The sequence below is a fragment of the Chenopodium quinoa genome, unplaced genomic scaffold (genome assembly GCF_001683475.1).
Source record: "Chenopodium quinoa cultivar QQ74 unplaced genomic scaffold, ASM168347v1, whole genome shotgun sequence".
Lineage (NCBI taxonomy): Eukaryota > Viridiplantae > Streptophyta > Magnoliopsida > Caryophyllales > Amaranthaceae > Chenopodium > Chenopodium quinoa.
The window spans coordinates 1,335,593-1,363,258 of record NW_018743593.1 but is presented as its reverse complement, the minus strand read 5'-3'; the positions used below and the strand labels follow the sequence as shown (position 1 = coordinate 1,363,258).

Here is a 27,666-nt window from a genome sequence, read left to right as displayed (position 1 = left end):
ATATTCAATCAACATAGATAAACAGGTTTAGGGTTAATCCTATTGATTGCATGTTAGTCAGAAAGCGTACATGAATTCGATCTGAATAAAGCAGAGGCCTATTATTAGGGCAGGTTCAATCTCTTTTAGGTTGGATTTGTACCTTCATCCCCGAACCCTATTTGGTTCAAGACCTTATGGAGTTGACGATCTCTTGGATCGTTAAGGGGTGTAACCTTCACCTCGTGAACGGTTTACAAGTTCCTAAAAAACTTGTTGGCGACTTTTTTGCTCTATCTTCTTTCCCTTTGAACGCCACCGTACTTTAGTGTATGATCACAGTGGGGTTCAAGCTAGGGATAACGCTTGAAATATTCCCTATAGTATGTATGTCATGAAAAATAATAAGGAAATTAGAATTACTTGGAGAATAATTAAGAAGAATGATTGGCAAGAAAATATGATGATTAGATATTAAAAAGATGGAGAATTAGAATTAAGGAAAATAAGAGATTTTGGGAGATAATTACAAATATAATTTTACCAATTAAATTTTCCCAAAATAATTCAATAGGGCCGAAAATATTGAGCTTACCAAAGCTCAAATTTTCGGACTCCTATAAATATATTTAGGATGATTTTTCTCGGTTTTTAAGGAATAAAATAATTGTATAAATAATATAGAATAAATAGTTAAATAATTAATCAATTAAATACCAATTATTTACCACTAAATAATCAAGGGAAAAAAAAAAATCAGATTTTCCATACATGAAAAATCCGAAAATCCTAGCTAATTATTGGAAAATTTCGGCCATAATAAAATAATTAATAAAATATTATTTTGCTTTAATTAAAATATCCGAAGTATGTAAATAATCCGGTTTTTAAAATAGGATAAATGGATAATAAATCTTATCCAAAATAATGATTAGTTTTCAAAATACTTTTGGCGCCAAAATTCAAATATTATTTTGGCTCCAAATAATAAATTTACTAAAATACCCTTTTTATATAATAATTCTTAATTAATTAATTAAAAAATACGTATGAAAATACGGGGTATTACAGGGTACCCGCACCGCCCAATTTCCATCCCTAATGGGAAGTGAGGATACAATTTCTCTTATTTGGATAAAACATATGGCAATGGAACGGGAAAGAAAAGGAAGGATCATCCATTTTCCGTTCCTTTTATAATAAATCTCCAATTGTTGTAAAGATTTGGAAACTAGGTGGTCCTTAACTCAAAAGAGTTCTAATTGGGCCTCAAATCAATATACTGGCGGTTTTTATACCCCATTATGGTGTGCATGAAGTTTTTGGCAAAATAATATATAAGTGAGATATGGTTGGGAATAAAATAAAATTGGAAAAGTAAGAGAGACAAAAATATGAATGGGAGACCACAACTTAGGTATAATGAGTAGGGGTGTCCGTTCGGTTTTCGGTTTGGATTTAGTCCAAATCCGATCCAATCCGAAATATAATTCGGTTTTCAATTTTCCAATCCGATCTGATCCGAATTTCTCTCTTGATCCAATCCGAATTAAAATTCGGTTATTTGGATCCGATCCGAAAATTCAAATTATAATACATTATTTTTTTAGCACCTAATATAATTATAAAAATAAAGCTTTACTATAAATAAAAGTCTTCAAAATCATGATTAAAATAAATAGTTCAACGTCAAGTCATTAATTAATTAATACAAAGTCTCTCTAATTTATTTTATGTAGTAGTAAGTATTTGAGCTAAACTTCAAAATATACAGAAATCCATATTTATACAAACTTTGTTTTACAATTCGGTTTTCGGTTTGGATTGGATCCAATTAGGGTCAATCCGATCCAATCCGAAAATCCAAATTTCCAAAAAATCTAAATCCGATCCGATCTGATTTAAAGTTTGGATCCGATCCGAATTGACAATTCGGTTTGGATTGGATTGGATTTCGGTTTTTATCCGAATTATGGACACCAAATATTATAAAATGATAATGGGGTCAAAAGAAAGAGAGCTAGAAAATAATATATATTGTCAGTTGAGTTTCGAATTTAGGAAATGGGACATTTAAAAAAAAACTAATGCTTTTAGAAAGTTCGACACTTAAAAGAATGGAGGGAATAATTACTATAAATACATATGTATACCAAATGTGGCTTAGTGGTTTAGTTTGTATTGATTTTTTTTTTTTGAAATATATAGAGTTTGTATTGCTTCTACTGTCTGTTTCATATTTATTGCAATTTTAGCTATTATTTATGAGATATAAAATATTTCAAAGTTTTAAGAAATATAAAACTAGGTAGTATATACCAAAGGTCTGCGGTTCTATTTACCATTACTTGCCTTAATTTTTTAACTCCTCCTTTTTTCTATTAAAAAAAAAAAAAAAAAACCTTCCTTTTTTTTAACTATCATTAATGTATTTTGTTTTTCGTCATAGTAAATCTCTAGTGTCTTTAATTTTTATTTGAAGCACTAATGCCTTTATATTTTGTTTATAATCAAAGTTGGCTTTAAGGAAGCCATTAGCAACTTAACAAGGGCACTCGACCAAGAGGTATCGATTGGAGGTCTGCTGTAAAGGACCTTTATCATTAACCTTGGTATCTATTTTTTAGTTTTATTTTTTCAAAATCCCAGGTAAAGCTTCTCAACCGAATACCACAAAGAAGACTCCATAAGATATCCCATCATTCTCTACATTTTTTTACAAACTCAATGGATTAACACAAGTTTCTAAAAGACATATGCCAACCTTCATCGCATTAAGGCGAAATGGCAAGAAGTACCATCCTAGATGGCTACATAAAAACAAAGTGTGCATCAAAGTTTCAATAAATATGAATTTGAGCCGAACATGCCCAGACCCAAACATGACTTGGCGTTTGGACTAGAATATTAGACCGAGCTGAATTGACCCGACCAGAACTCAAGTCTACTAATGTAGACTTATACAATCTAAAATTCAGGTCTACTAATTAACCCGACCCAAAACAATTTACTTAAACTTGATTTGACCTGAATTCGACCCGAAGTGTGACCCGAACTCTAACCTGATCTGATTATTTGTTGACCTGAAACAGACCTGAAACCCGAAATGCCCCAACCCATCCCCGATCCAATTATTTATAACGGAGTAATCCGAATTTGACTCGACTTGAAATTACCCAACTTGTACCTAACCTGAATGGCGCATTTGCAAGGTCTAACTTTAGCCAATTATGAGGAAGTACTAATGTAGGTTTGATATGTATGTGCAAATACATATCAAACATTAAAATATTGAAAAGTATTGTAAAGCACATGGGGGTGGGAGAAAAGGAGGAGAGAGATGGGCACGTGGGACCAGTTTTAAATGTACCACTGAAAGCTTATATAATATCATTGACTATGTAGTGATTCTATTTCTACACGTAGTTAGTACCACTGAATGAATATACAGTACCATTGAATGAATATATAGTACCACTGAATGTTCAATGATACTATTTGATCATCTAGTGATACTATTAATCACCCAGTGGTACACTTAAATTCAGCACATGGGGGTGAGAGAAAGGAGGAGAGAGATGGGTAAATTTCATGCGAAATGTCTCTTATGCCCCTTGATATGTATGTCCAGGTACCTATCAAACCTCCCTTTGGAAGGCCTTAATCAGCCAATTATAGATATCCATAGTCTGCATACGTCACTGCTGGTGTCAGAGGTGTACTAAATCAAGAAAAAATCAAGATCACACAATCCACTTGATTTCATTACCTTATTTAGTTTGTTTTTGTTGACCATTGACTAAGCTAAGGTCATGAATAATGTACACCATCATCGTCATTTCTCTCAATTACTGCTCTTAATTACAATAATTAGCCCCATTCTTAGAACGCCATACTCAATTATTTCTTGCTTCTCTCACTATTATGTAGCATTTGGACCCACCAATACAACCACCTCTAAACTTTGGTCAGTTTTTTTGGCGCCATGATTCATATAAATATCAGTGATTTTTCCTGATTTATCATAGGTTTTTGAGTGAAGAACAAGAATTTTTTTTTGACATTTAAGGAAATTTTGTGTGAAAATGGCTTCAGAGAATGCAGTTATCCCTCTTTTGACCCCTTATCAAATGGGTGATTTCCATCTTTCTCATAGGTGAGCTTAATTCCTTATTTATTCAATTTTCAATTGTTATAATTTTGGAATTCGATTTATGAGACATATTTTCATTGTTGTATGATTTTGGTGAATTATTAATTCGATATAGTGGGTGGAATTAGTAAAATTATAATTATGAAATTAGAAGTACTAATTTTTTTTTGCTTTGGAAGAGAGTAGTGAGGACATAATGTGTAATGGGATTGTTCTGAATCAATTGAAAATTGTTGTTGGTAGTAATAAGATTAATAAAGTCATTTGATGAATGTGGTAAAAATGGATAACCAATACAACAATAACAACAATAAAGATTAGTCCTAAAATGATTTGGGGTCGGCTAACATGAATCGTCGTAAGGAATGTGGTAAGAATTGATAACCAATATGTTGCAAAAATCTTATAGCTGCTTGTTTACTCTGAATTACATCAGTAATCATTGAAATAAAAACATTAGGACAGTCGTGTTTGACAATTCTATTCAAGATAGTTTGAGTTTGCTATATTTGCAAATCGGAATCATAAGGGTATGGCCTCTAGTGGCTCAGATATGTGCCAAGTTGAAAGAGGGGAAGGTAGTGTATTGCCTATAGTATAGTCGCGTGTATGCTCGCTCCTCTAAATAAATGTACATGGCTTGGTCTTTGCTATTTAACTCATCTAACATCGTTTACATAGAGGTTTAGGTGGAATTGTCACTTTACTCGTTAGTGTCTGTGTCGTCTATGGTTAGAGATCTTATTCTACCATTGGTTGGATGATCTCGTGCCACCACTTTGTTTCCTAGATAAGAATTCGAAAATGTGTAAAGTCATGCTCAATGATGCTTGGGTGACAATCTGGTGACTCTTGGTCTGTTTTGTTGATCTTGATTGTTTTGACTTTATTAAGATTCTCTAGCTTCGCAACATTTAACTACTTCAATTCCTCAAGAAATTTGACATTATTTTTTTTGTGTGTGTTTGTGTGTCGACTTTCATGATATTGGGTCTCAGCAACAACAAAGTGGGTTGGCTAATACTTAAGTGTGTTATGTATGATGTAAGATTTGTCATGCTTAAGTGTGACAATTAAGTTAATTGTTGAAAATTTTTATTATCAGGGTTGTTTTAGCTCCATTGACCCGACAAAGATCATATGGAAATGTTCCTCAACCACATGCAATTTTATATTACTCCCAACGGACTTCAAATGGAGGTTTGCTCATTTCTGAAGCAACAGGAGTTTCTGACACTGCTCAAGGGTACGTTTGAGGCAGCTAGCTTTAGCTCCACACTTTTTAGTGACGAGAAACAAGAAATTCTTCCCTAAGCTTCAAACCTCTTTGATTGTGTAGGTACCCAGATACGCCTGGTATATGGACAAAAGAGCAAGTTGAAGCATGGAAACCTATTGTTGATGCTGTGCATGCAAAAGGCGGTATATTTTTCTGCCAAATTTGGCATGTTGGACGAGTTTCTAATGAAGGTCACTAACTTGAATCCTACTCTTTTTTATTATCTCAACTCTCAACTTGCTAAATATAAAACTTTAGGCAATTATTGATCTTTTTCAATCGTGAAGAATTGTTAGCATATAAATGAATAGAGTGGTATTGCAAACAAAGATTTAGAGTGTTGTAATTTTTTAAAGTTAGGTTGAATTTACAATCACTCTCCCAAGTTAGGTGTTTATATATATATATGTGTGTGTGTGTGTGTGTGTGTGTGTGTGTGTGTTTTATTGTAAATTAGTTTAAAAAATATTTCTCTTATCTTCATTATCAAAAAGGGACTTGCTAATCAAGAGTATTAAATATTTATATTCATTTTACTTACTTTCTTAATGACTTATCTAGCTTGGTCTAAATTAATTGAATTTCATATTTAGGCTGTATTATCATTGATTGGACATTTTATATCAATTCAATTTTCTTTAAGTTGACTATTTTCTGGTTGGTTTCTGATTACTTTTACTTGTGCTTCATAATTTTTTTTAATTGTTTATTCAGTATTCACTTAGTTGGCTCCATTTTTACTTTCTTTTCTTGATTTTCCCTAGCTTTTCCTAACTCAAGTTTGCTTGCCAGGTTTCCAGCCAAATGGACAAGCTCCAATCTCTTGCACAGATAAGTCTTTAACACCAACAATTCGGGCCAATGGTATAGATGTTGCAGAATTTTCTACCCCAAGGCGATTAACAACAGATGAGATACCTTTAGTTGTGAATGATTTCAGACTTGCTGCTAGGAATGCCATAGAAGCTGGTAAGTTTTTCCATGAGAATATTTGGTGGGAGATAGTTACTTTGAGTGTGTGCTCTAATCATGACAAGATGGTAGCATTTAATCATCACTTTTACCATAGAAGTCTTATTATCATCTTTATTATTATTATTTATATCTTTATATGTCTATCCTTATTTGAGTGATGGCAAAATGCTTACAAAACCAGCCAAATATAATTCAAGCCTTTTTTTATAGCTTTGTGAATTTCCATGATGAGGCCTCCACAGCCTAACAAGGTGTAAGTCTTGGAAGGGGAACAGGCACAAGGATGAACATACTTACGATTTCTATTTTGTTTCGATTGAGTTATTATTTAATACTCCCTCCGTTTTTTTTAAGTGACACAATTTGACCGACACGTAGTTTTAGGAGATTTTATTGACTTTAATAAAATAAGATGTTAGTGGGGTAGGTTGGAGGAGTGAGAAATGATAAAGTAAAAGAACGTGAGAGGAAGTGGGGACCATGAAAGGAGTGAGAAATGATAAAGTAAGAGATAGTGGGGTGAAGATATATTATTAAAATGTAAGGAATTTCTAACAGAGAAAGTGTGTCACTTAAAAAAAAGGCCGTTTAAGGAAAGTGTGTCACTTAAAAAAACACGGAGGGAGTAAGTATGTACTCTATTAGTTTGACACAAGGCATTGTTTTCTTCACCTAATATTATTTGTCTAGATTAAAACTTATAATACAAATTTCTCTCATTAAAGATGATAAGTACTTTCCAGTTTCCAATGTCATGTCAATATGGCATACACAAAGACTAGTTGGTTGCATGGTTTGAGGTGTGTGAGGGGAAGGAATGTATAACAAGAAAGAAATTTTGTAGGTTGGAGTAACTTTCTTTGTTTTCACTTCCATATTTGATATACATTGATGTTTTGGATGTGAATTGAGTCTACGTTGCGTGCTTGTAAGAGCATACTATCTATGTACATGGTTTGTGTAAGCTTGGTCTTATAAGATGTTGACTATTAATTTTGGTCCATGCATTTAGATTTAAGTGCCTGAATTTACATTCAACAAGTCTTTAAACGATGTCTTTAATATAGCAATAAACAATTTATAATAAGGTGGAATAACACCTCTGTGTTATTGTCAATGTGTTTGGTTGTCAATGAGGTCTTGATCATTTGGAAGACCATCTTTAAGACTTTTACCAAGCCTAATATGAGAAATAAGTTTCATTCTTCTAAAAGGTATGATTGTATGTTTTCTGTATCTCATGATTACCTAATATAACTAAAACTAATCTTTATAGGCTTTGATGGTATTGAAATCCATGGTGCTAATGGATACCTTATTGACCAATTTATGAAAGACCAAGTAAATGACCGAACAGACAATTATGGTGGATCTATAGAAAACCGTTGTAGATTTGCTCTAGAAGTAATTGAAGCAGTAGTAAAGGAGATTGGTGCAGGCAGGGTTGGGTTTCGAATGTCTCCCTTTGCTGATTATATGGAATCAGGAGACTCAAATCCCGACGCTTTGGGCCTACATATGGCTAAATCCCTGAACAAGTTTGGAATCCTTTATTGTCATGTAATCGAACCTAGGTTGACTACTGTTGGCGAGATAAAGGAATGTCCACATAGTTTACTGCACATGAGGAAGGCTTTCAATGGTACTTTCATTGCCGCTGGAGGTTATAAGAAGGATGACGGAAATAAGGTTGTGATGAAGGATTACACTGATCTTGTAGCTTATGGTCGTTTGTTTCTGGCTAATCCAGATTTGCCCAAAAGACTTGAGCTTAATGCACCTCTGAATAAGTATCACAGAGATACGTTTTACATTTCTGATCCTGTTGTTGGATACACCGACTATCCATTTCTTGAAGTTGCAATGTAGTCCACACCAAAATTTACAGCTATGTTGTTTCTGGTCAATTTAAGCTTAATTTGGCTCTGAATAAGTATCACAGAGATACATTTAACATGTCTGATCCTGTTGTTGGCTACATTGATTATATTTTTTTTTGAAAGAGGCTACATTGATTATGATTCATTGAGATGCAATGTAAACCAGACACCTAAATCTACAATTGTGTTTTTTTTCCATAACTCAATTTGTGAAAGGTATAATCACTTGTTTGTACGATTGTTAGGTTCAAAGAGAACCACAAAGTGTATAATATGATGTAGATGGGACTTGTCTGCAAGAACGCAGCATCATGTTGATTATATTCTAATAATATATCCCCCAAGAAAATTACAATCAACATACGTATCTTTGATGTATTGATATACTAGTATCATAGTAGTAGATCTCACTTAATAGTTAGTTTTATAATTGTGGTTACTGAGACATTATTCCCTATATTTCATTTGTATTTTTGTTAGTATAAAGTTTTCGAGTAAAAAGTAAATAATTTGTATACTGCGTATGTTGTTAATTGATTCTTATGTTCATTGGTGCGTTGGATATGAATTTTGTGTCCATGCCAGCTTGATAGGGCATACAAACCTATGGATCTGGTTTGTTAATCTGTTTGGCTTTGTTAGATTGTTGTTTTTTTGCTGGTCCATGCATCTTGATTTGAGATCTTGATTCTACTATTTTAAGTATCACAAAATACGAGGGTCTTGAGGGATTTAGGATGGCAAAACTATGGTGGAATAGCATTCTTGTGTCAAATGAACATGGTTGCAAGTTTGCAACGACCTTCAATAAAGTGTTTTTACATTTAAAATTTTCACTCTTCTAGAGAATTGATCTTTAGATTGTTGTGCCTCATGCTTACCTTATTATCGTGTAAAATTTTCTTATATAGGGTTTGATGGTGTTGAAATCCATGGAGCTCATGGCTACCTCATTGATCAATTTATGAAAGACCAAGTTAATGACCGAACAGATCATTATGGTGGATCTCTAGAGAATCGTTGTAGATTTGCTCTAGAAATAGTTGAAGCAGTTGTGAAGGAGATTGGTGCAAATAGAGTTGGCATTCGTATTTCTCCTTTTGCCAATTACATGGAATCAGGTGACTCAAATCCAGAAGCTCTAGGCCTTTACATGGCAGAATCCCTCAGCAAGCATGGAATCCTCTTTTGCCATGCAGTCGAACCTAGGATGATAACTGTCGGTGAGAAGAAGGAATGTCCTCATAGTTTACTACCTATGAGGAAGGCATTCAATGGTACTTTCATTGTTGCCGGAGGTTATGACAGGGAAGATGGTAACAAAGCTGTGATGAAGGGTTATGCTGATCTTGTAGCTTATGGTCGCTTGTTTCTGGCAAATCCAGATTTGCCTAGAAGATTTGAGCTTAATGCACCTCTGAATAAGTATATCAGAGAAACCTTTTACATCTCTGATCCTGTTGTTGGTTACATAGATTATCCGTTCCTTGAAGATGCCAAGTAGCCCTGATAGCAAAATCTGTAATTATGTCTATTCTTCAACCAATTTGTGGAAATTATAGTACTACAGTTACTTCTTTGTACCATTTATTTGTTCACAGAGCTACATAAGGCAATATGATATTGATGAAAACTTGTCTGCAAGTGTGCAGCATCATATTGATCACATTCCATTTCTATGTCCCATTACAATATAAATATATTACTGCAGCATGGCTATGGCGGTAAAATATACATTTTGTTCATTTCTCGATCATTTATATGAATGCAGCAATACATTATTATTAGTTTCATTCGTAGTTATACTATAGAGTGTTTTCAGGTTATAAAGCAAATCTTCATGCTGTGTGTTTACACTATCAGAGTTAGGAATTGAAAATTTAGTTTGAGGTGAGACTATCTCAGACTAACTTATTGTGAAATACTGAAAGCAAGTCAACAGTCTCAAAATAATTTTAGTCAATCCATTTGGTACTAGACTGTACCTTGAATTTTCTGTCATAATCGGAAACATACAAAAACTTTTCAATTTTTGGCTCATATTATTAGGATTGGCAAGAGGCCTGAGCTTCTGCAATAATTAATACTTTGAATAGTTAATTTGTAGGATGCAATCATAATAATAGTAATCAAAATTTGTCTGTAACTATTTTAGCAACTGTTTTACCGTTCTCAGGACAAATTAGTATTTTTGTTAAAATTTCCGTTCTTAAGCATGATCATCTGAAATTGCCATGGGTCTCTAGAATCAGGTACCTCACACAGCGAAACAAGATACAACTTCTTTTCAACAGCATAGCAGGCAGGATCAGCATAAGGCTGAAAACCAGGAATACGAAAGTTGTCACCTTCCCCAATCTGTTGTCTGAGGCCTTTACTTCGTGGGGCACTTTGCAACCACTTTCTTTGTTTACATAAGCATTTACAACCTCTGGGAAGTAATTAAGGCAAACTTGGTTTTATAAGTACTAATGCCTTAAATATGCTGATATGTGCTTCATAGCAATGTATAGCGTTTCATGGCAAAGGACAAATCCTCTGTTAAGTACAGGAGGAAATATCGATATCCTATGGTGATACCATGTAAACAATTGAAAGATGTTCAATAAAATGTCCAATAAAATAGCTGGTATCACATGCATATGAGAGTTAGGGGCTTAGGGCAATCGTGCATTAATGAAATGCTCACGTTGTAGTAGCAAATTATAATCCGACACACTCATCCAAACACCGAGAAACCTGAATTGATGCAAGCATAAAAATCCTTGTGTTAACAAAATTGAAAAACAGAAGAAAATGATCAGTTTTGTACGCAAGAGAGTATGTCCTATTGTCCTGTGTCATGTAAAAGCAGTGTATTATTCACAGACTACAAGATTAATGGAAGTATATATAAACTCTGTTTTGGTATCCTAATAAAAATCCGAGCTGAACCCGAGTGCAAATAATACAGTAGCTTTGGAAAAATTTGCTTAGGTTCGTAGTATTCTCCTCTTTGCAACAAAAACCTCCAGTTCAATTTCATGCTAGTAGCCATACCTTAAGCTTAATTGTCAGGAGAGGAAAATTGCACAATAAACCGATGATGTCTTGGCCAAGTGGCAAAGACTGATGACCTGTGTACGATAGTTCGAATCCCCTCGCCTTTATGTAAGTTGTCATGACATAGTGGCTCATAAAAACACTAAGTAGCACAATAAGGCTCTGTTTTATTTTATGTCATCATTAGTGTTTTTGCTATCTTTGCTAATTAGAACTTGTATTGAATATTTTGTTATGTGAATAATCAAGTACGGAGTAGAAGTCATTGTAACGTTTGTCTTTCAAAAAAAGTACGGAGTAGAAGTCATTGTAACGTTTATCTTTTCATGGCTTGTGACTAGTTAAGCATCAACTTGTTACATTACTGTTTTTGTGATTACTTACAAAGTTACAAGCACTTGAACTTGTGTTTTAGAATTATTTTTAAAGTTTGTTTTTGCAACTTGATCTACTAGTAGGGACCTTGTAATTTAATTTGTTTCTTGATTGTCAATCTTTTTACCAAGTTGTTGTAGCTTAATCGAAAAAAGTGCGAAGAAAAAGGAATACTCAAAATCAGCAAATTATATACCTAGCCACTTAGACATTATAAAACGATTTTTAAAAAAAACATTTTGATTCATGTTATTTTTTGTTCACAAATTTTTGTATGTGGGTCGCCACACAATATATATATATATATATATATATATATATATATATATATATATATATATATATATATATATATATATATATATATATATATATATATATATATATATATTCTTAGTTTCTTCTCCAAGCCAAACCACACATCACCAACAAAATATCTCTACTTCACTCATTTTCTCTCTCCTCTTTTCTTAGCTTCTTCTCCAAGTCAAACCACACATCATCAACAGCCATATCTTTACTTCACCCATTTTCTCTATCCTCTTTGCCAAATTACTGTAATTAAAGCCCGAAATTGGGTGTCAAATTATTGTGAAAAATTGCGATTAATTAACCTTAATCATCCAACATTTGAAGTAATGAAATCAATGAGAACGAAGAAATGTGAGCTCATTTTCTTCGTGGAATCATAGATCGAACATTCTTTGTGAAAAATTCAGCAACATAAACAACAAAGTATGGGTAATATGAGTAGATTGTTGAATATTTGTAGGGTGCGACTGGTTTGGTCAGGAGTTACTTGTAGGGTGTTACTGGTTTTGGTCAGGGGTTACTTGTAGGGTGTTACCGGTTTGGTATGGGGCCTACAAGTAAATCTTGAATAAGTAACTCATACAAGTAACTGTTGAATAAGTAACTCATATAAGTAACCCCTGAATAAGTAACTCATATAAGTAACCCTTGAATAAGTAACTCATACAAATAACCCTTGAATTAGCCGATACAAGTAACCCTTGAATAAGTAATCCATACAAATAGTCCTGAAAAAAATACAAGTAACCCTTGAATAAGTAATCCATACAAGTAACCCCTAAAAAAAAATACAAGTAACCCTTGAATAAGTAAATCATACGGAGTACAAGTTACTCTTGAATTAGCCCATATACAAGTAACCTCTGAATAAGTAATCCATACAAGTAACCCCTAAAAAATATAAGTAACCCTTGAAAAATACAAGTAATCCAGGATAAGTAATCCATGCAAGTAACCACTAGAAAAAAAATACAAGTAACCCCTGGAGAATACAAGTAACACTGACAAAATCAGTAACCCCGTTATGCGTGTGAATAGTAACCCCGCCATGTGCGCGTCTGGATCCGTTATTTTTGCTGACTTGGCAGCAGGCCACACAGTGTGACCTGCTGCACCAAAAAGGCTCTGGTTTTTGTTAGGGTATGTTCGACTTAGGATAGGTAATTTGGGTTAAATTGATTCGATCATTTCAGGTGTCAAGTTATTTTGCTTTGGGTCATTTTAGGTGTAAGGTAATTTTAGTTATGGTCACTTTAGGAATCAGATTTGTTTTGAATCACATTATTCGAGTAAAATCAGGTCGGGTCGCTTCCGTTATCGATGAGTTAGATCAATTTAGATTTCGAATCTACTTCTAGTCGATTCACATTGGTACCCCAGATCAAATTCAGGTCAACTCCACTGCGAGCTGAGTTGGGTATATTTCGGGCTTTAAGTCATAGTTTACAGGTCAAGAGTTAGGTTATTCGGGTCGGGTCATCGGATACGAGTCAAGATTGTCAAGTCTAGTCAACGTGCTTTTTAATGCAGGTAAACATCGGCCCAACACTAAATTAGATCAAACTCGTCCTCAAACCACAATTAAAGATAAAGACTCAAATTATTAGGGGTGTCAATTCGGTTAACCAGTTCGGGTTTGGGTTGGGTTTATCAGTTTCGGGTTATAACGGGCCGGTTTATAACTGGTTGAAATAATAAGCGGGTCGGTTTAGAAAATTATCGGGTCAGTTTGGTTTCAACTTTTTAATTGCAGTTTCTATTCAGATCGGGTCCTTATCGGGTCGGGTTCTAGTCGGTTCGGGTCATAATCAATTTGGGTTGAACCGGGTCGGTTTGAAAACGGGTTTAGCCCGTTTAATGTGGGTTTCGGTTAAAAACAGTTCGGGTCTTAATCAGGACGGGTCGTAATTGGTTCGGGTCATAATTAGTTTGGGTTTAACTGGGTCGGTTCGAAAATGGGTTTCGGTTCAAAACAGATCGGGTGAAATCGGGTCCAATCATTATCGTTTAAGGTTATAATCGGTTTAGATTGAACTTGGTTGGTTTGAAAACGAGTTTACCTAATTTGAAGCGGGATTCTAATCAAATCATATCATGTTAAAATTTGTCGGATGATTATCGAGTTGAATTAGTCAGATAACAGGTAGGAACAAGTCATGTTATAATCAAGTCAAGTCATAAATAAGTTGGGTTTATCGAGTAGTGGGTTGAAACAAATTAGATCATAAACTTATTGGGTAACAGGTTGTAAATGACTCAGTCATAACGGGTTATGGGTTTTAAACGGTTTGGTCACAATGGGTTACGGGTCATAAACGGTTCGGTCACAACAGGTTAGGTTCGGTCACAACGGGTTACGGGTTGGAACGATTTAGGTTTATCGGATTTTTATCGGGTTTTAACGGTTTTTGGTATAAAACGGGTTGGGTTACTATCGGGTTTAAACATAATCGGTTTGGGTTGCTTTCAGTTTCGGGTTGTAATAGTTTGGCTTGATAACGGGTCGGGTTAGTAACGGGTCGCACAAATTCGGTTCAGTTCAGTTTCGGGTTGGAAAAATTGGATCGGGTCAGTTTTCGGTTTCCAAAAAACGGATTTTAAACAGTTCAGTTCCGTTTTGGATCGATTCGAAACAGTCAGGTTTAACGGTTCGGGTCAGAAACTCATACCTCTACAAATTATTGACTAAATTATTGTAAACGAGGCATACACAAAATGCTACTGGGAAGTACTATTTATAAAGAGCCGCAGCCGGCATAGGTCACTGCTGCTGTCAGAGGTGTATATCGATAGATCTAGAGCAAAAAGCAATCCACTTGATTTCTTTAACCTTAATTACTTTGTTTTGATCATCTGCTGAGGTCGTGGATGAGGTGTACTAGTATCATACAAAGTAGTATCTCTCAATTAATGAACCTTAATAACAATAATTAACCCCATTTTTGATCCACCATTCAATTAATTCTTCTTTTTATCATATTTTTATGTAACCTGTGGCCCCACCATACACCCACTAATCAACTCACCTCTAAAGTTTTGGCGCCATAATCCTTATAAATTTCGTTGAATTTTTATCATTAATCAGATGTTTTGAGTAAAGAAAAAGAAAGAAAATTAAGAAAAATGGCTTTAGATTCTGCAATTATCCCTCTCCTAACCCCTTATCAAATGGGTAACTTCCATCTTTCTCATAGGTGAGCTTAATTTTTCAACTTTTTTGTGCGATGTTTTTCAATACATTATTATTGTAATTGAATCTCTGAAATTTCAGCTCGGATAAAAAAAAAAGAAAAGATTAATATTTGTAAATCTTTGTGAATATTAGGTAATTAGGTTAGTCCCATGCGTTGCACAAATTAAAAAGTATTCCCTTTGTCGACGTTAGTTTTTTTTTCACCATTGACAACATTGACTAATGACTATAGTTTTTTTATTTTTTTATTTATTTTATCTATTTTTTATTTATATATATATAATTTTCATTAATATTTAATTATATAAAATAAGATCAATTGTATTGGCATTTATGTAAGATTTGACTGTAGTTGGACATAAGAGGTAGTTACTATTCATATTTGTTACAAATACTATATATTATAATATCTACAAGTATGTTACAATATATTTCATGAAAATATTTATTTTTAATATATTATTAAAAATAAATATCACAGTTAGTATGTGATTGAGAACCAATAATGTTGTTAAAATCATACAGCAGTATGCTTGCTAACTCTGGATTACACCAGTGATCATTGTAATGAAAACAGATTTTTGAGCAATTCTATTCAAGTACTTCTGCAATTGCTCAATGGATTTGACAAAATAGAATTTAGTGTGTGTATCTGTCAACTTTCATGATATATTTGGTCTCAAATGAGTTGGCTAATATTGATTATGTATGTTATGTGTAAGTTTTGTCATACTTAAATGTGACAATTAAGTTAATCGATGATATTTTTGATTATCAGGGTTGTTTTAGCTCCATTGACCCGACAAAGGTCGTACGGAAATGTTCCTCATTTCCTCAACCACATGCAATTTTATATTACTCCCAACGGACTTCAAATGGAGGTTTGCTCATTTCCGAAGCAACTGGAGTTTCTGACACTGCTCAAGGGTACGTCCGAGGCAGATAGCTTTAGCTCAACACTTATAGTAACAAGAGAAACATGAACTTCTTTCCTAAGCTTCAAACCTCTTTGATTGTGCAGGTACCGGGATACGCCAGGTATATGGACAAAAGAGCAAGTTGAAGCATGGAAACCAATTGTTGATGCTGTGCATGCCAAAGGCGGTACATTTTTCTGTCAAATTTGGCATGTTGGACGAGTTTCTAATGAAGGTAACTAACTTGAATCTTACTCTTTTTTATTATCTCAAGTTGCTAAATATAAAACATTAGGCTATTGTTGGTCTTTTTCAATTGTACAGAATTTTTAGCATATAAATAGATAAGATGGTATTACAAAGAAAGATTTACAGGCGTTTCTATTACTTTCAACAGTTTGGATGAATTTACAATAACTCTCTTATTTATATAAGGTGGTTTTGTTTTAATATTTCTCTTATTTTCATTACGAAAAAGGGACTGACTTACTCTTTTAATAACTTATATTGGTTTCGAGTATTTTTATTAATTTCATATTTAGGCTGTATTGTCGTCATTGATTTTATATTTTACTACCTTCGTTTCTACAAAGAAATATATTATGTCTCACAAGTAATACCCATTTGTTGCACATAATAAGAATTGGAGGTATATATGCTAATTCAATTTTTCGTTAACTTGATTATTTTTGGTTGGTTTATGATCACTTTTACTCGTGCTTAATAATTTTATTTCCTATGTATTCATAGTTGGGTCCTTTTCTAATTCATTTCTCTTGATTTTTCTTAGCATTTTAAAACTCAAGTTTGCTTGTTGCCAGGTTACCAGCCAAATGGCCAAGCTCCAATCTCTTGCACAGATAAGAGATTAACAACAGTTGAAGCTGAAGAATATTCAACCCCAAGGCGATTAACAACAGATGAGATACCTTTAGTTGTGAATTACTTCAGACTTGCTGCTAGGAATGCCATAGAAGCTGGTAAGTTTTCGCTTAACCTGAGAATAACTTTGAGTGTGTGTTATAATCATGCCAAGATGATAGCATTTAATCATCATCTTAACCATGAAATTCCTTGTTACAATCTTTATTACTTTATTTAGATCTTTATATGTCTATCTTTATTTAAGTGATTACAAAATGCTTACAAAACCAACCAAATTTAACTAAGTTTCATTCTTGAAAATGGTATGAATGTATGTTTTTGTGTCTCATGATTACCTATTATAATTGAAACTAATCTTTTATAGGCTTTGATGGTATTGAAATCCATGGTGCTAATGGATACCTTATTGACCAATTCATGAAAGACCAAATAAATGACCGAACAGATCATTATGGTGGATCTATAGAAAATCGTTGTAGATTTGCTCTAGAAGTAGTTGAAGCAGTAGTGAAGGAGATTGGTGCAGGTAGAGTTGGGTTTCGAATGTCTCCCTTTGCTGATTACTTGGAATCAGGGGACTCAAATCCTGAAGCTTTGGGCCTATATATGGCTAAAGCCCTCAACAAATTTGGAATCCTTTATTGCCATGTAATCGAACCTAGGATGATTACTGTTGGCGAGATAAAGGAGTGTCCACATAGTTTACTGCATATGAGGAAGGCTTTCAATGGTACTTTCATTGCCGCTGGTGGTTATAAGAAGGATGATGGAAATAAGGCCGTGATGAAGGATTACACTGATCTTGTAGCTTATGGTCGTTTGTTTCTGGCTAATCCTGATTTGCCCAAAAGGCTTGAACTTGATGCGCCTCTGAATAAGTATAACAGAGATACGTTTTACATTTCTGATCCTGTTGTTGGATATACTGACTATCCATTCCTTGAAGTAGCAGTATAGTCCAGACACCAAAATTTACAGCTATGTTGTTCCTGGTCAATTTCAGCTTAATTTGGGTTTAAATAAGTATCTCATAGATATATATATATATATATATATATATATATATATATATATATATATATATATATATTCTTCTTTTCCGATCAGTTTGTGAAAGGTATAATCACTTGTTTGTACTATTGTTCGGTTCAAATAGAGCCATAAAGTGTATGATATGAAGTAAATGTGATTTTTCTGCAAGAGCGCAGCATCATGTTGATTATATTTTAATGATATATTAACATGTGCATTTTTCATATATAGATATCGACTATAATTGTAGTAAGTCTCTCTTATTATTCAGTTTTTTATTGCTGTATTGTGGTACTGATACATTATTTACTATATGTCGTTTGTATTTATGTTAGTAAAAAGTTTACGAGTTAAATGTCTATAAGTTGTGTACTGGGTATGTTATTAATTGATTAGTATGCCCATTGGTGCAATGGATGTGAGTTTTGTGTCCATGCCAGCTTGTTACTGCATACAAACCATGGATCTAGTTTGTAAATCTGTTTGGCTTTGTAGGATTGTTGCTCTTTTTATTGGTCGGATTTATAGACTTAGTGTGATTGACTTCTATTATACCGACTTCCAAGATCTATGAATTGAATATCAATGCGATGCAATCAACTAGTGTGTTTTGAATGGAATTTGAAGAATTTCTTTTGTTGGAACTCTGCTGATTTCAATATCAGATACAGGGAAAGAATACTTTCAACATCCAATGATTTCAGAAGCTGTGTTTCTGGATGACGGGTAAGCATATATTTTTGCCAAGCCTTTTAATTTTTTCAGATGAACTTGATAGCAATTTAGTGGTGTATTAAGCTCAGACTAACTTATTGTGAAATACTAAAAGTTACCCGACATCAATTTAACAGTCTCAAAATAATTTTTGCAAGTTCATGCACAAACTTTCCCATTTTTGGCTGAAATTATTAGGATTGGCAAGAGGCCTGAACTTCTGCAGTAATTCATACTTGGAATAGTTCGTTTGTAGGACGCAGTCATAATAATAGTTTTACAGGAATATCTAAGGATTAGAGTTTGTCTAGCAGCATTTGTGTTTTCTGTCTCAGATAAGCAGCAGCTTAGCTAACGTAAACGAAAGGAAATTCAGAGCATTAGGCACAGCAATTAGAACAGAAGTTGAAAATTTTAGTAACAAATGAGCTCCAAATATCAGTAAAAGACTGCTCTTTTAATAGCTGGACCAACTCTTATTAAGCTGCAAGAACACAACATACACTGCTTTGTTTATTTCTGTACATTTGTTACATAACATGTGTAAACCAACAAAAAGAATAAAAAAAACTATATTACATAGAATTGAGTAGTGAAATCATATATCTAACTGCAAGTGTGCCGATTCATTAAAGATTGAAGAGAATTCTCAGACAATCATTTTTGCTTTTCTTCGGGAAGCAGAACATCAAAATCACTTACAGTCCATTCTGCAGTCTCTCTTTTGTTACTAACATAAATTTCAACACCTACGTTGATGGATGACCATATGCGCTTGGCTGGTGCTGTTCCTGGATCCTGCAGTGTTACATGCTTGTTAGCGATGGTTAGTAAGTATAAGCTTAAATGCTAGACACTTTGACAGCAGGTGAATTTGTTCATAAAAAGCATAATCAAGTGGAACGAGGAAGGTTTTGGCTGTTATTTAAAAAAAAAAAAAAGGAAGGTTTTGGCTAAAATGGAGCATTAGTTAAAAATATGAAAAGCAACTTTGAGAAAAGCAGTTAGGAAAAGAAGTAGATAAAGGCAGCCACAACCTAAATAGTTTTTATCAATAACATTAACAAAAGAGTTCCAAAAGTAGGAAATGAAGCTTTTGAATGTCTTCAAACAGATAAGAACATGCAACAGCGGAGAAGTGGATGGCTAATCCCAAGGCTTATACCACTACTAGTGGCTGTAAGTGGTTAACCCAACAACATGGGAAAGTTGAGTGGTGTGACTGGGAGCGGAACAGGTTAAATATTCCTAAGCATCGCTTTGTTTGCTAGATGATAGTGTGGAGGAGGGTGAGAGTTTGATGTCAGTTAGCTAAACAGGGAATTATAAGTGATGCTGCTTGCCCCTTAAGTAATAATGGAGAGGAGACTGCAGATCAATTATTTTTGATTGTCAGTATAGTAGAATGTGTTGCTCAACCCTTCAAAAAAGAGTGAAGCATCAGGATATTCCTAAGTCTATTGAGGATCAGAATGTAAATGCTATTAAGGGTCGTTTTCAGAGACACGTTTTGCATGCAGAGCTGTTACGCTGGTTTCCTATAGAATATCTGGATTCAGAGAAACAAAGTTGTCTGGGATATTTGCTTGAGGAAACCTGAAGCTGTTATTAGGGATCTGTTCTTCTTTTGTGATGCCTGTTAAAACTAGCAGAAACAATCAGAGGTGGTTTAGGGAGCTAGGGGTCAGCTGGTTCTATTGGTTATGTGTGTGTTGATTTTTGTAAAGATGTTTTATATAGGGCTATTAAATAAAGAAAGGCTTTGTTTTCTGTGATGGTTTTGTATTGTTTGATTCATCAATAATATTTAAACTTCTTCAAACCCCCCCAAAAAAAAAAAAAAGAAAAAGAAAAAGGACAAGTACATCCTATGTTGCTAGGCTGCAAGCAAGTACCCTGACTATCTTTATTTTTCCCTGGTAAATGATGCAGTCAGATTTCAAGAAACGATTATTTTTTATTTTATTTTTTTTTTAATTTCCTCAGAAGAGATGAACATCACTGAACGAAACAGAGACTACAGATCATTTTTTAAGATAACTGAGATAAGAAGTGATAACCTGGTAGAAGTACAACCGATTTGAAAGAGCCCCAACATCAAGCTCCCAGCTTCTTGAGTCACCAATCCAACCATCTCCTTGCTTTTCAGGATATCCATGGACAGCCCACTCAGGGTGAGGCAGAAGCTGTAAGATTTCTTGTGACTGTGGATTGCTATATGGATCGCAGATATCAACTGGTTTCTCAGCAAATTTAGCATTTCCTGGGCCGCAATAAAGATGGTATGCTGAATATGGGAATCGAGATGAATCATTTCTGAGGATAACTTCTCCTGTAACACTAAGATGATACGGTGGGCATGAAACAAGGTTATATGCTCGACACCAGCTGGTAGTTTCAGGGTTAATGATCATCTCAGAGTATCTGGTTACATCAGTCAAGACATCACCATCACATGGAAGTCCATTGTTTTTCCAGCAACCTCCAATGTCACTAAGATAGAACTGACTGTTAGGGCCACCACCTTGTTTGATGTCAAGTGTCAACTTTGTTTTAAAGTTGGGAGATTCTGGCAGCTTTAAGAAAATAAAATTTATTAGTATTGCAAGATGACATTTTAGAGGCAAGGAAGGTATAATTAGTGATTAATATACCTTTCTAAGCATTCCTCTACCCTCATAATGATAGCCTCCATTGAACCCTCTGGTTGAGTCTGCTCTCAAGTACAACATAAGCCAAGGGTACTTGGAAGATGTTGATAATTTGTTCGAGATAATCCAACTTCCGCTGGTCAAATTCTTTTTCCAGGAAACAGAGAAAAATGATTTGTCGCCCACACCTTTACTGAAATCCGCATCAAGATCATAGGAACCATAAAATCCTCCACTTAGTGATGCTTCATGCTGCTTGTTGAAAACAGGTTTTGATTGATTATGATAAACAAGAGGCTGGTTCATGCATCCTTTCCCAAAGCATGGAAACTTTCTGTCAGTAACTATTTTAGCAACTTTTCTGCCATTCTCAGGACAAAGTGTAGTATTTTTGTCAAAATTTCCGTTCTTAAGCATGATCATCCAAAATTGCCATGGCTCTCCAGAATCAGGTACTTCACACAGTGAAGCAAGAAACAACTCCTTTTCAACAGCATAGCGGTCAGGATCAGCATAACGCTGAAACCCAGGAATAGGAAAGTTGTCACCTGCCCCCAACTTGTTGTCCGAGGGCTTTACTTTGTGATGCACTTTGCAAACACTTTCTTCGGTTACGATGTCAGCATTTACAACCTCTGGGAAGTAATGAAGGCAAATATGGTTTTATAAGTACCTAGGCCCTAAATAATGAAGTAGACAAAAACAGACCCATATTCTGATAAATACTTCATAACAATACACAACATTTCATGGCAAAGAATAAATCCTCTGTGAAGCATAAGAGATAAGATCAATAACCTAGGGTGATAGCATCTAAAAAATTGAAAGAGTATAGTTCATTGAATATAAAATGTTCAATAAGATATCATGTATGTGATGTATATGAGGCTAAGGGATATCATGCCCAACCAAAGTTAGCAGCTACATTAATGAAATGTTTACACCGTATTAGCAAGTTACAGATTATACACACTTGTTCAAACACCGAGAAATCTGAGTTGATGCAAGTATAGAAATCCTTGAGTAAACAAAATGGAAAAATAGAAGAAAATAATCCATACCAAGTTTTATATGCAAGAGATTATGTCCTGTGTCATGTAAAGGCAGTGTATTAATCACAGACTATAAGATTAATGGAAGTAGAAAGAAATTCTCTTTTCATATCCTAATGAAAATCTAAGCTGAAAAATGCCTCATCAAACATGAAACATGCGCATACTATATCCCAAATGCAAATAATACAGTTGCTGATGCATGCCAATGTAGTATTCTCCTTTTTGCAAGAGAAAAAAGAAAAAAATGTAAATGCAATCATTAAGTCTATTCTTCTCTAATCAAATCTGTTAAAGGACCAACTCAACCAAAAGCTTAAGCTGATACCCGACGCGAATTAACGCGAATTAATTCCACTTTGAAGTAGGGGTGGATGAGATTCGAACCCGTGACCTTTGCGTCACGCTGGCTCCGATACCATGTTAAAGGACCAACTCAACCAAAAGCCTAATGGTTGAAGCCCAGGAATTATGTTTTATACTAAAAGACAATTCTGCTGTCAATACCAAGGAGCTATCATGCTATCAGAACCTTGAGCTTAACTGTTGTTGAGTTTTTTTAAAAATAATATCAATAATACTTGGAGATAATATAGTATCTGAGAGGAAAATTGCTTTCAATTTCTCTTACACAGCTAGAAATGCAATTTTTTCACATAATTGATTTTCCCAAAACTTCATAACACTGTTAACTCATGAACCATGCTATATTATAGGTAGTGTCTCTTTGACATGTTCTTTGTGGAGTATATTTTATCATTCAAATGTCACATAAAGTGTTGTTGCGAAGCCAAACCGGTCTCTCCCATTTGAGGTACACCACACAGGCACACACAATGGTAAGCTGAACAGGTACAAGGACACAATTCACTGCCAAACAATAAATTTTAAGACTGTTGGAAGAAACAGATGGGCTTCGAGATAGGCCTCACGTTCACTCCTTTATCTAATCCAAGTCCAACATATCTTTAGCTAAAAGGCTCATCTTCATGTCAACATAATGTTGATTTTATAACTATAAGTCAACATTTAATTAGCAGAATTGTAATGTTATTTCATTGCATAGCTATCTAAATAATGATCCTAAGGCACTAAATTTCATTTAATTCACAAAAATATAAACACAATTCTGTAATATATCAATGTAATCTTTTAACACGAATTCGTAGGAGAGATTAGCGAATTAGGTAACACTAAGGGCTTGTTCACATTTACTTAATTTCAGTTCAGTTCAGTTCAGCTCAGCTCAGCTCCTAATTTTCCTCTCTCATAAAATATTCATTTCAACTCAGTTAAGTTCAGTTCAGTTCCAATCAGTTCAGTTCAGCTCACTTAAGTAAATATGAACGGGCCCTAAGCCAAACAAAATTTTCCCTAAAAGTTGCTAAACTAAATTTTATAGGATCATACGGAGAACTATACTTCAGAAAGTATTTAAAGTTCGTGTTCCCTTCAAATTTTTTATTAATAACCATATAAGAGCACAATAAACCAATGACGTCTTGGCCTAGTGGCAAAGACTCTGTGTACGATGGCTCAAAACATCGAATCCCCTTCTTATTTACAAATGTACAAATGTACAATGTCATGACATAGTGGCTCATAAAAACACTAAATAGCACAATAAGCGTTCTATACCATACCAAACTACTCATAACAAAGATTTAGTTCAATAACTCAACAATTGCATAATCAATATTCAAAAACTTGAACAAAAATGAAATTTAAAACAATAATAGAGCGAATAAAATTAATTAATACCATGAATAATGGGACATTGCAAATCAGCACAATCAGCAAGTCTAGGGCTACCCATATGAGGAGCTTCAAACCCCACTTCATTGCAGAAATTCCAAGCTTCAAAGCCAATTCTGGTATTTGGGTTCTTCATTCCTGGGTCTCCAATGGCTGAAATATAATTTTTTGAGGCATTTGCTGGAATTTTCCATAGATTGAGTAGAAATGGTAACAATAGCAGTAGCTGAAGAGGAGAGAGAAAAGGCATGGTTGATGGGTTAAAGAAATTCTTACTATTTTTAGAAGTTTATACTTGAAGAGAGTAAGAGTAAGAGTAAGAGTAAGTGAGAGAGACTGCACTATGTACTTTACAAGGCAAGCAAATGATTTTAGGTTCTTTGTCAATTTCAAGTTTGAAAGGGAGGAAGAATGAGTGTTATAAAATTGTTGATGTTATTTTATTTTATTTAAAAAAAAGAAAAAAAAATTCTTGTTGGGTGAAAGTGAGACTTCTTTGTCCTTGAAAATAATATATTCCATTCGAAAAGAATATTAGATATATTTTAAAGAATATGAGTGAAAAAAAAAATATTAGTTTTTGATAAAAGAACATGTTTGCATTTGACAATGGAAATGACATTACAAAGAACACAGTCTTTACAATACGAACATGATACTACATTAAAAAAAAACATTTTTTTTTCATGGTTACTTAAGTGGTTAAATGTGTTTCAAAAAGAACCCTATGTTTGATAAAAACATGTTTGTGTTTCCGTCCATGTTCTTTAAAATATGTCTAATGTTCTTAAAAATATGCCTAATGTTCTTTTTCTGCCATGTTCTTTAAAATATGTCTAATGTTCTTTTCGGGTGCATCAACCACACACTACAATGTACTCCCTTTGTCCCATAATACTTGAAACAGTTACTATAACAGTTACTACTTTTGTCCGTCCCAAAATACTTGATACAATTACTATTTTCGTCTGTCCCAAAATATTTGATTCGTTACTAAATATGGAATGAGACCACTAATAAAAAAAAAATATTTTCCTAAACTTTTTTTGGGTCCATGAACCCCAAAACCAAATTAAATCCTACATTTTCACTCTCCTCACTGCCCCCACTTTTATAAATATACAAAAGAATATCCTTGATATAATAAATAAATGTTTTAAATAGATAAAGTTGTAGTTTTTTTTAAAAAAAACTACACGTCCACTCCAACGTCCCAAATCATTATAGGACTGAGGGAGTAACAAATCTATGGATAAGCATGACAATTTTTTTGGAATTAGTAATGCAATCGGAAAGGTTTTGTCTCAGACTGAATAGTCGTTTGGTTTGTGTAAGGAGGGTGATCCTATCGCAAGGGGTACTCTCCTTAAATTCCCTTGGCCACTTAAAAGCCTAGAACTTTACACTTGTTAGGGTGTAGTAGGATTTGAATTCCTGACTGTTTGGGGGACCTTGAATTAGAATTGATTCTATCATCACGTTTTTTTTTCAAGAAACAAGTAGGAGTCGCCAATGAGTTTTAGATAAACTCATAAACTTCGTTCATGCCTTTCTTCCATGTGGAGTTCATGGAATAATTAGCACAAATCATAAGTTTACCCATGCCCAAATTGGTCTATAAACCAGAATTGAGTTCGGCAGCAAGAGTACTAAGATAACGTTCCTTTTAGAGGGGAATCGTCATCCTAGCCCTTGTACGACTTCTACTAGCTCTTCCTTTTTTACAATTTCATTACCAAAGAATATATGCAACGCGATACCTAAAACTATGTTAGTTGATTTCATTTACAAACATTAATTCACGTAAGAATTACATCGTAATGTCGTTATTCTTATTTAATAATATTCGTGAAAGAACAATAAATAAACAAGATTCACTTTAGCTTAAGTGAACAACCAACAATTATTTAATTCAATTCTAATCTTTATTTAACGCAAGATACTATGTGGAATTGATTAATTAATTATTTTAAAGATGATCAAACAACACTAATTAATTAATTAAAGTCCTTTTAAACAAGAAAATAAAGGTGATTTGACTAAGTGCTCGAGAATTTACCTCTTCTCTTTGCTAGATCTCCGTTTAGAACACTTAGGGACTCCTTCTTGTTGGGGAACCTCCACCGTAGTAACAAAGTATCGAAAGGGTGAGTGTTTAGGATAAGAGGGCTAGATTGCAAAAATTCACAAGTTATTTCGCCAGAGTTTTAGGTTAATTTTCTCTGTGTGTTCAAGCCTCGGTTTAAGCTCGTATTTATACGGAAGGATTAGTGTAGACACCTAAAAATGTCTCCCCAAAACCAAACCCGTTGATGAACACCTTTCACCGCCATTATTGGTCGAGTTGAGTATTTAATCTTTTGAGTGCTTAAATTCATGTTCTATCCAATATATTTCATGAACCAATCCAATTTCTAGCTCATTTCCCTAAACCATAACCTATTTTCCACTTTTCGTGTCCACATCGCAAAACTGAGAGAAACTGATTTTATGGCTATAAAATTTTGATCCAATTATTATTTTTTGGATAAGCTTTTAAATAAGCTTTCCAATCATATATCATAAGCCCAATTCCGAGCTATAACGAAAAAGATATGAGCAAAACACTAAACTCGGCCTAAAACCGACACCCTTCCACTAAAACGACCATATCTTAAAATCTACATATCATTTTGACTTGATTTTAATTGGGATGGAAATTATACTTGATAATCTTTCCAATTATATATTATATGCCTTATTCCGAGTTACGGATCAAAAGTTATGATTATTTTAAAAACGGGTAAAAAAACTGAAATTACCGCGCAGCAGCAAAAATGCCGCGACGCGGCAAAAGCTGACGTGTCACGGGACTTATTCCCGTGACACGGTGCCCATTTTTGTAATTTTGCTCAATTTTTCCCCGTGTCACGGGATTTTGCACCGTGTCACGGTGCAATTTCCCGTGTCACGGTGCCCATTCCGTGACACGGGAATATTCCGTGTAATTTCCACGTATTTTTTACACCGTGACACGGCATACTGCACTGTGCCACGGTGGACAATGCCGTGTCACGACATTTCTTCCCGTGTCACGGTGCACATCCCGTGCCACGGGATTGTTCCGTGTTTTCTCCGCGTAATCCCTAAACGCGTTTTCACTTCCCGTAACCTAAATATTTCCCGTGTCACGCAAATTTGTACCGTGTCACGGGAAAGTTTCCCGTTTGACGGTGGGATTTCCCGTGTCACGGTACACTTCTCCATGTCGCGGGATAATTTTTTAGGGTTTTTATCATTTTAGGGTTCCGTGTGCTCCTTCAGCACATTTTCTCTATAAATACCCCCTCATTTCTGATGTACGGGGCACCAATAATCATTCTCTCTCACCTTACACCAAAAATCATTTTCTTCTCCCTCTTTAACCTAATTTCTAGCCTCCTTATTCTTTCATAACAATTCCCCTAAGCACTCCAAGGAGTCTATACTTAAC

General features: G+C 34.3%; 2 protein-coding genes and 1 pseudogene across 3 annotated transcripts; 2 read left to right on the top strand and 1 right to left on the bottom strand.

Annotated features, from left to right (window-relative positions):
• The first annotated feature begins 3,798 nt into the window (after positions 1-3,798).
• On the top strand, positions 3,799-10,011 carry LOC110682763 (putative 12-oxophytodienoate reductase 11). 2 transcript variants are annotated; one of them, XM_021859091.1, is made up of 5 exons: positions 3,799-4,135; positions 5,238-5,378; positions 5,472-5,602; positions 6,204-6,380; positions 9,178-10,011. In XM_021859091.1, exons 1-5 carry the CDS (start codon positions 4,065-4,067, stop codon positions 9,768-9,770), a joined length of 1,113 nt encoding a protein of 370 aa, XP_021714783.1. In that variant the 5' UTR covers positions 3,799-4,064; the 3' UTR covers positions 9,771-10,011. The 2 variants fall into 2 exon arrangements, with proteins under 2 accessions (XP_021714783.1, XP_021714784.1); XM_021859092.1 differs by lacking the exon at positions 9,178-10,011 and adding an exon at positions 7,663-8,388.
• Positions 10,012-14,904: 4,893 nt separating this feature from the next.
• Positions 14,905-18,018, top strand: LOC110682762 (annotated as a pseudogene).
• A 1,156-nt stretch (positions 18,019-19,174) lies between these two features.
• On the bottom strand, positions 19,175-24,716 carry LOC110682761. The gene is made up of 4 exons (XM_021859089.1): positions 24,201-24,716; positions 21,391-22,022; positions 20,797-21,312; positions 19,175-19,534 (listed from the first exon to the last, which is right to left on the bottom strand). Exons 1-4 carry the CDS (start codon positions 24,442-24,444, stop codon positions 19,394-19,396), a joined length of 1,533 nt encoding a protein of 510 aa, XP_021714781.1. The 5' UTR covers positions 24,445-24,716; the 3' UTR covers positions 19,175-19,393.
• Positions 24,717-27,666: the final 2,950 nt, after the last annotated feature.

Coding starts and splice junctions, on each gene's coding strand:
- LOC110682763 (XM_021859091.1), top strand. CDS start 4,065: ATGGCTTCAGAGAATGCAGTTATCCCTCTTTTGACCCCTTATCAAATG. Junction 5,379..5,471: donor GTTTCTGACACTGCTCAAGG/GTACGTTTGAGG, acceptor TTGATTGTGTAG/GTACCCAGATACGCCTGGTA. Junction 5,603..6,203: donor TGGACGAGTTTCTAATGAAG/GTCACTAACTTG, acceptor TTTGCTTGCCAG/GTTTCCAGCCAAATGGACAA.
- LOC110682761 (XM_021859089.1), bottom strand. CDS start 24,444: ATGCCTTTTCTCTCTCCTCTTCAGCTACTGCTATTGTTACCATTTCTA. Junction 22,023..24,200: donor GCAATGTCCCATTATTCATG/GTATTAATTAAT, acceptor ATTACTTCCCAG/AGGTTGTAAATGCTGACATC. Junction 21,313..21,390: donor GTAGAGGAATGCTTAGAAAG/GTATATTAATCA, acceptor ATTTTCTTAAAG/CTGCCAGAATCTCCCAACTT.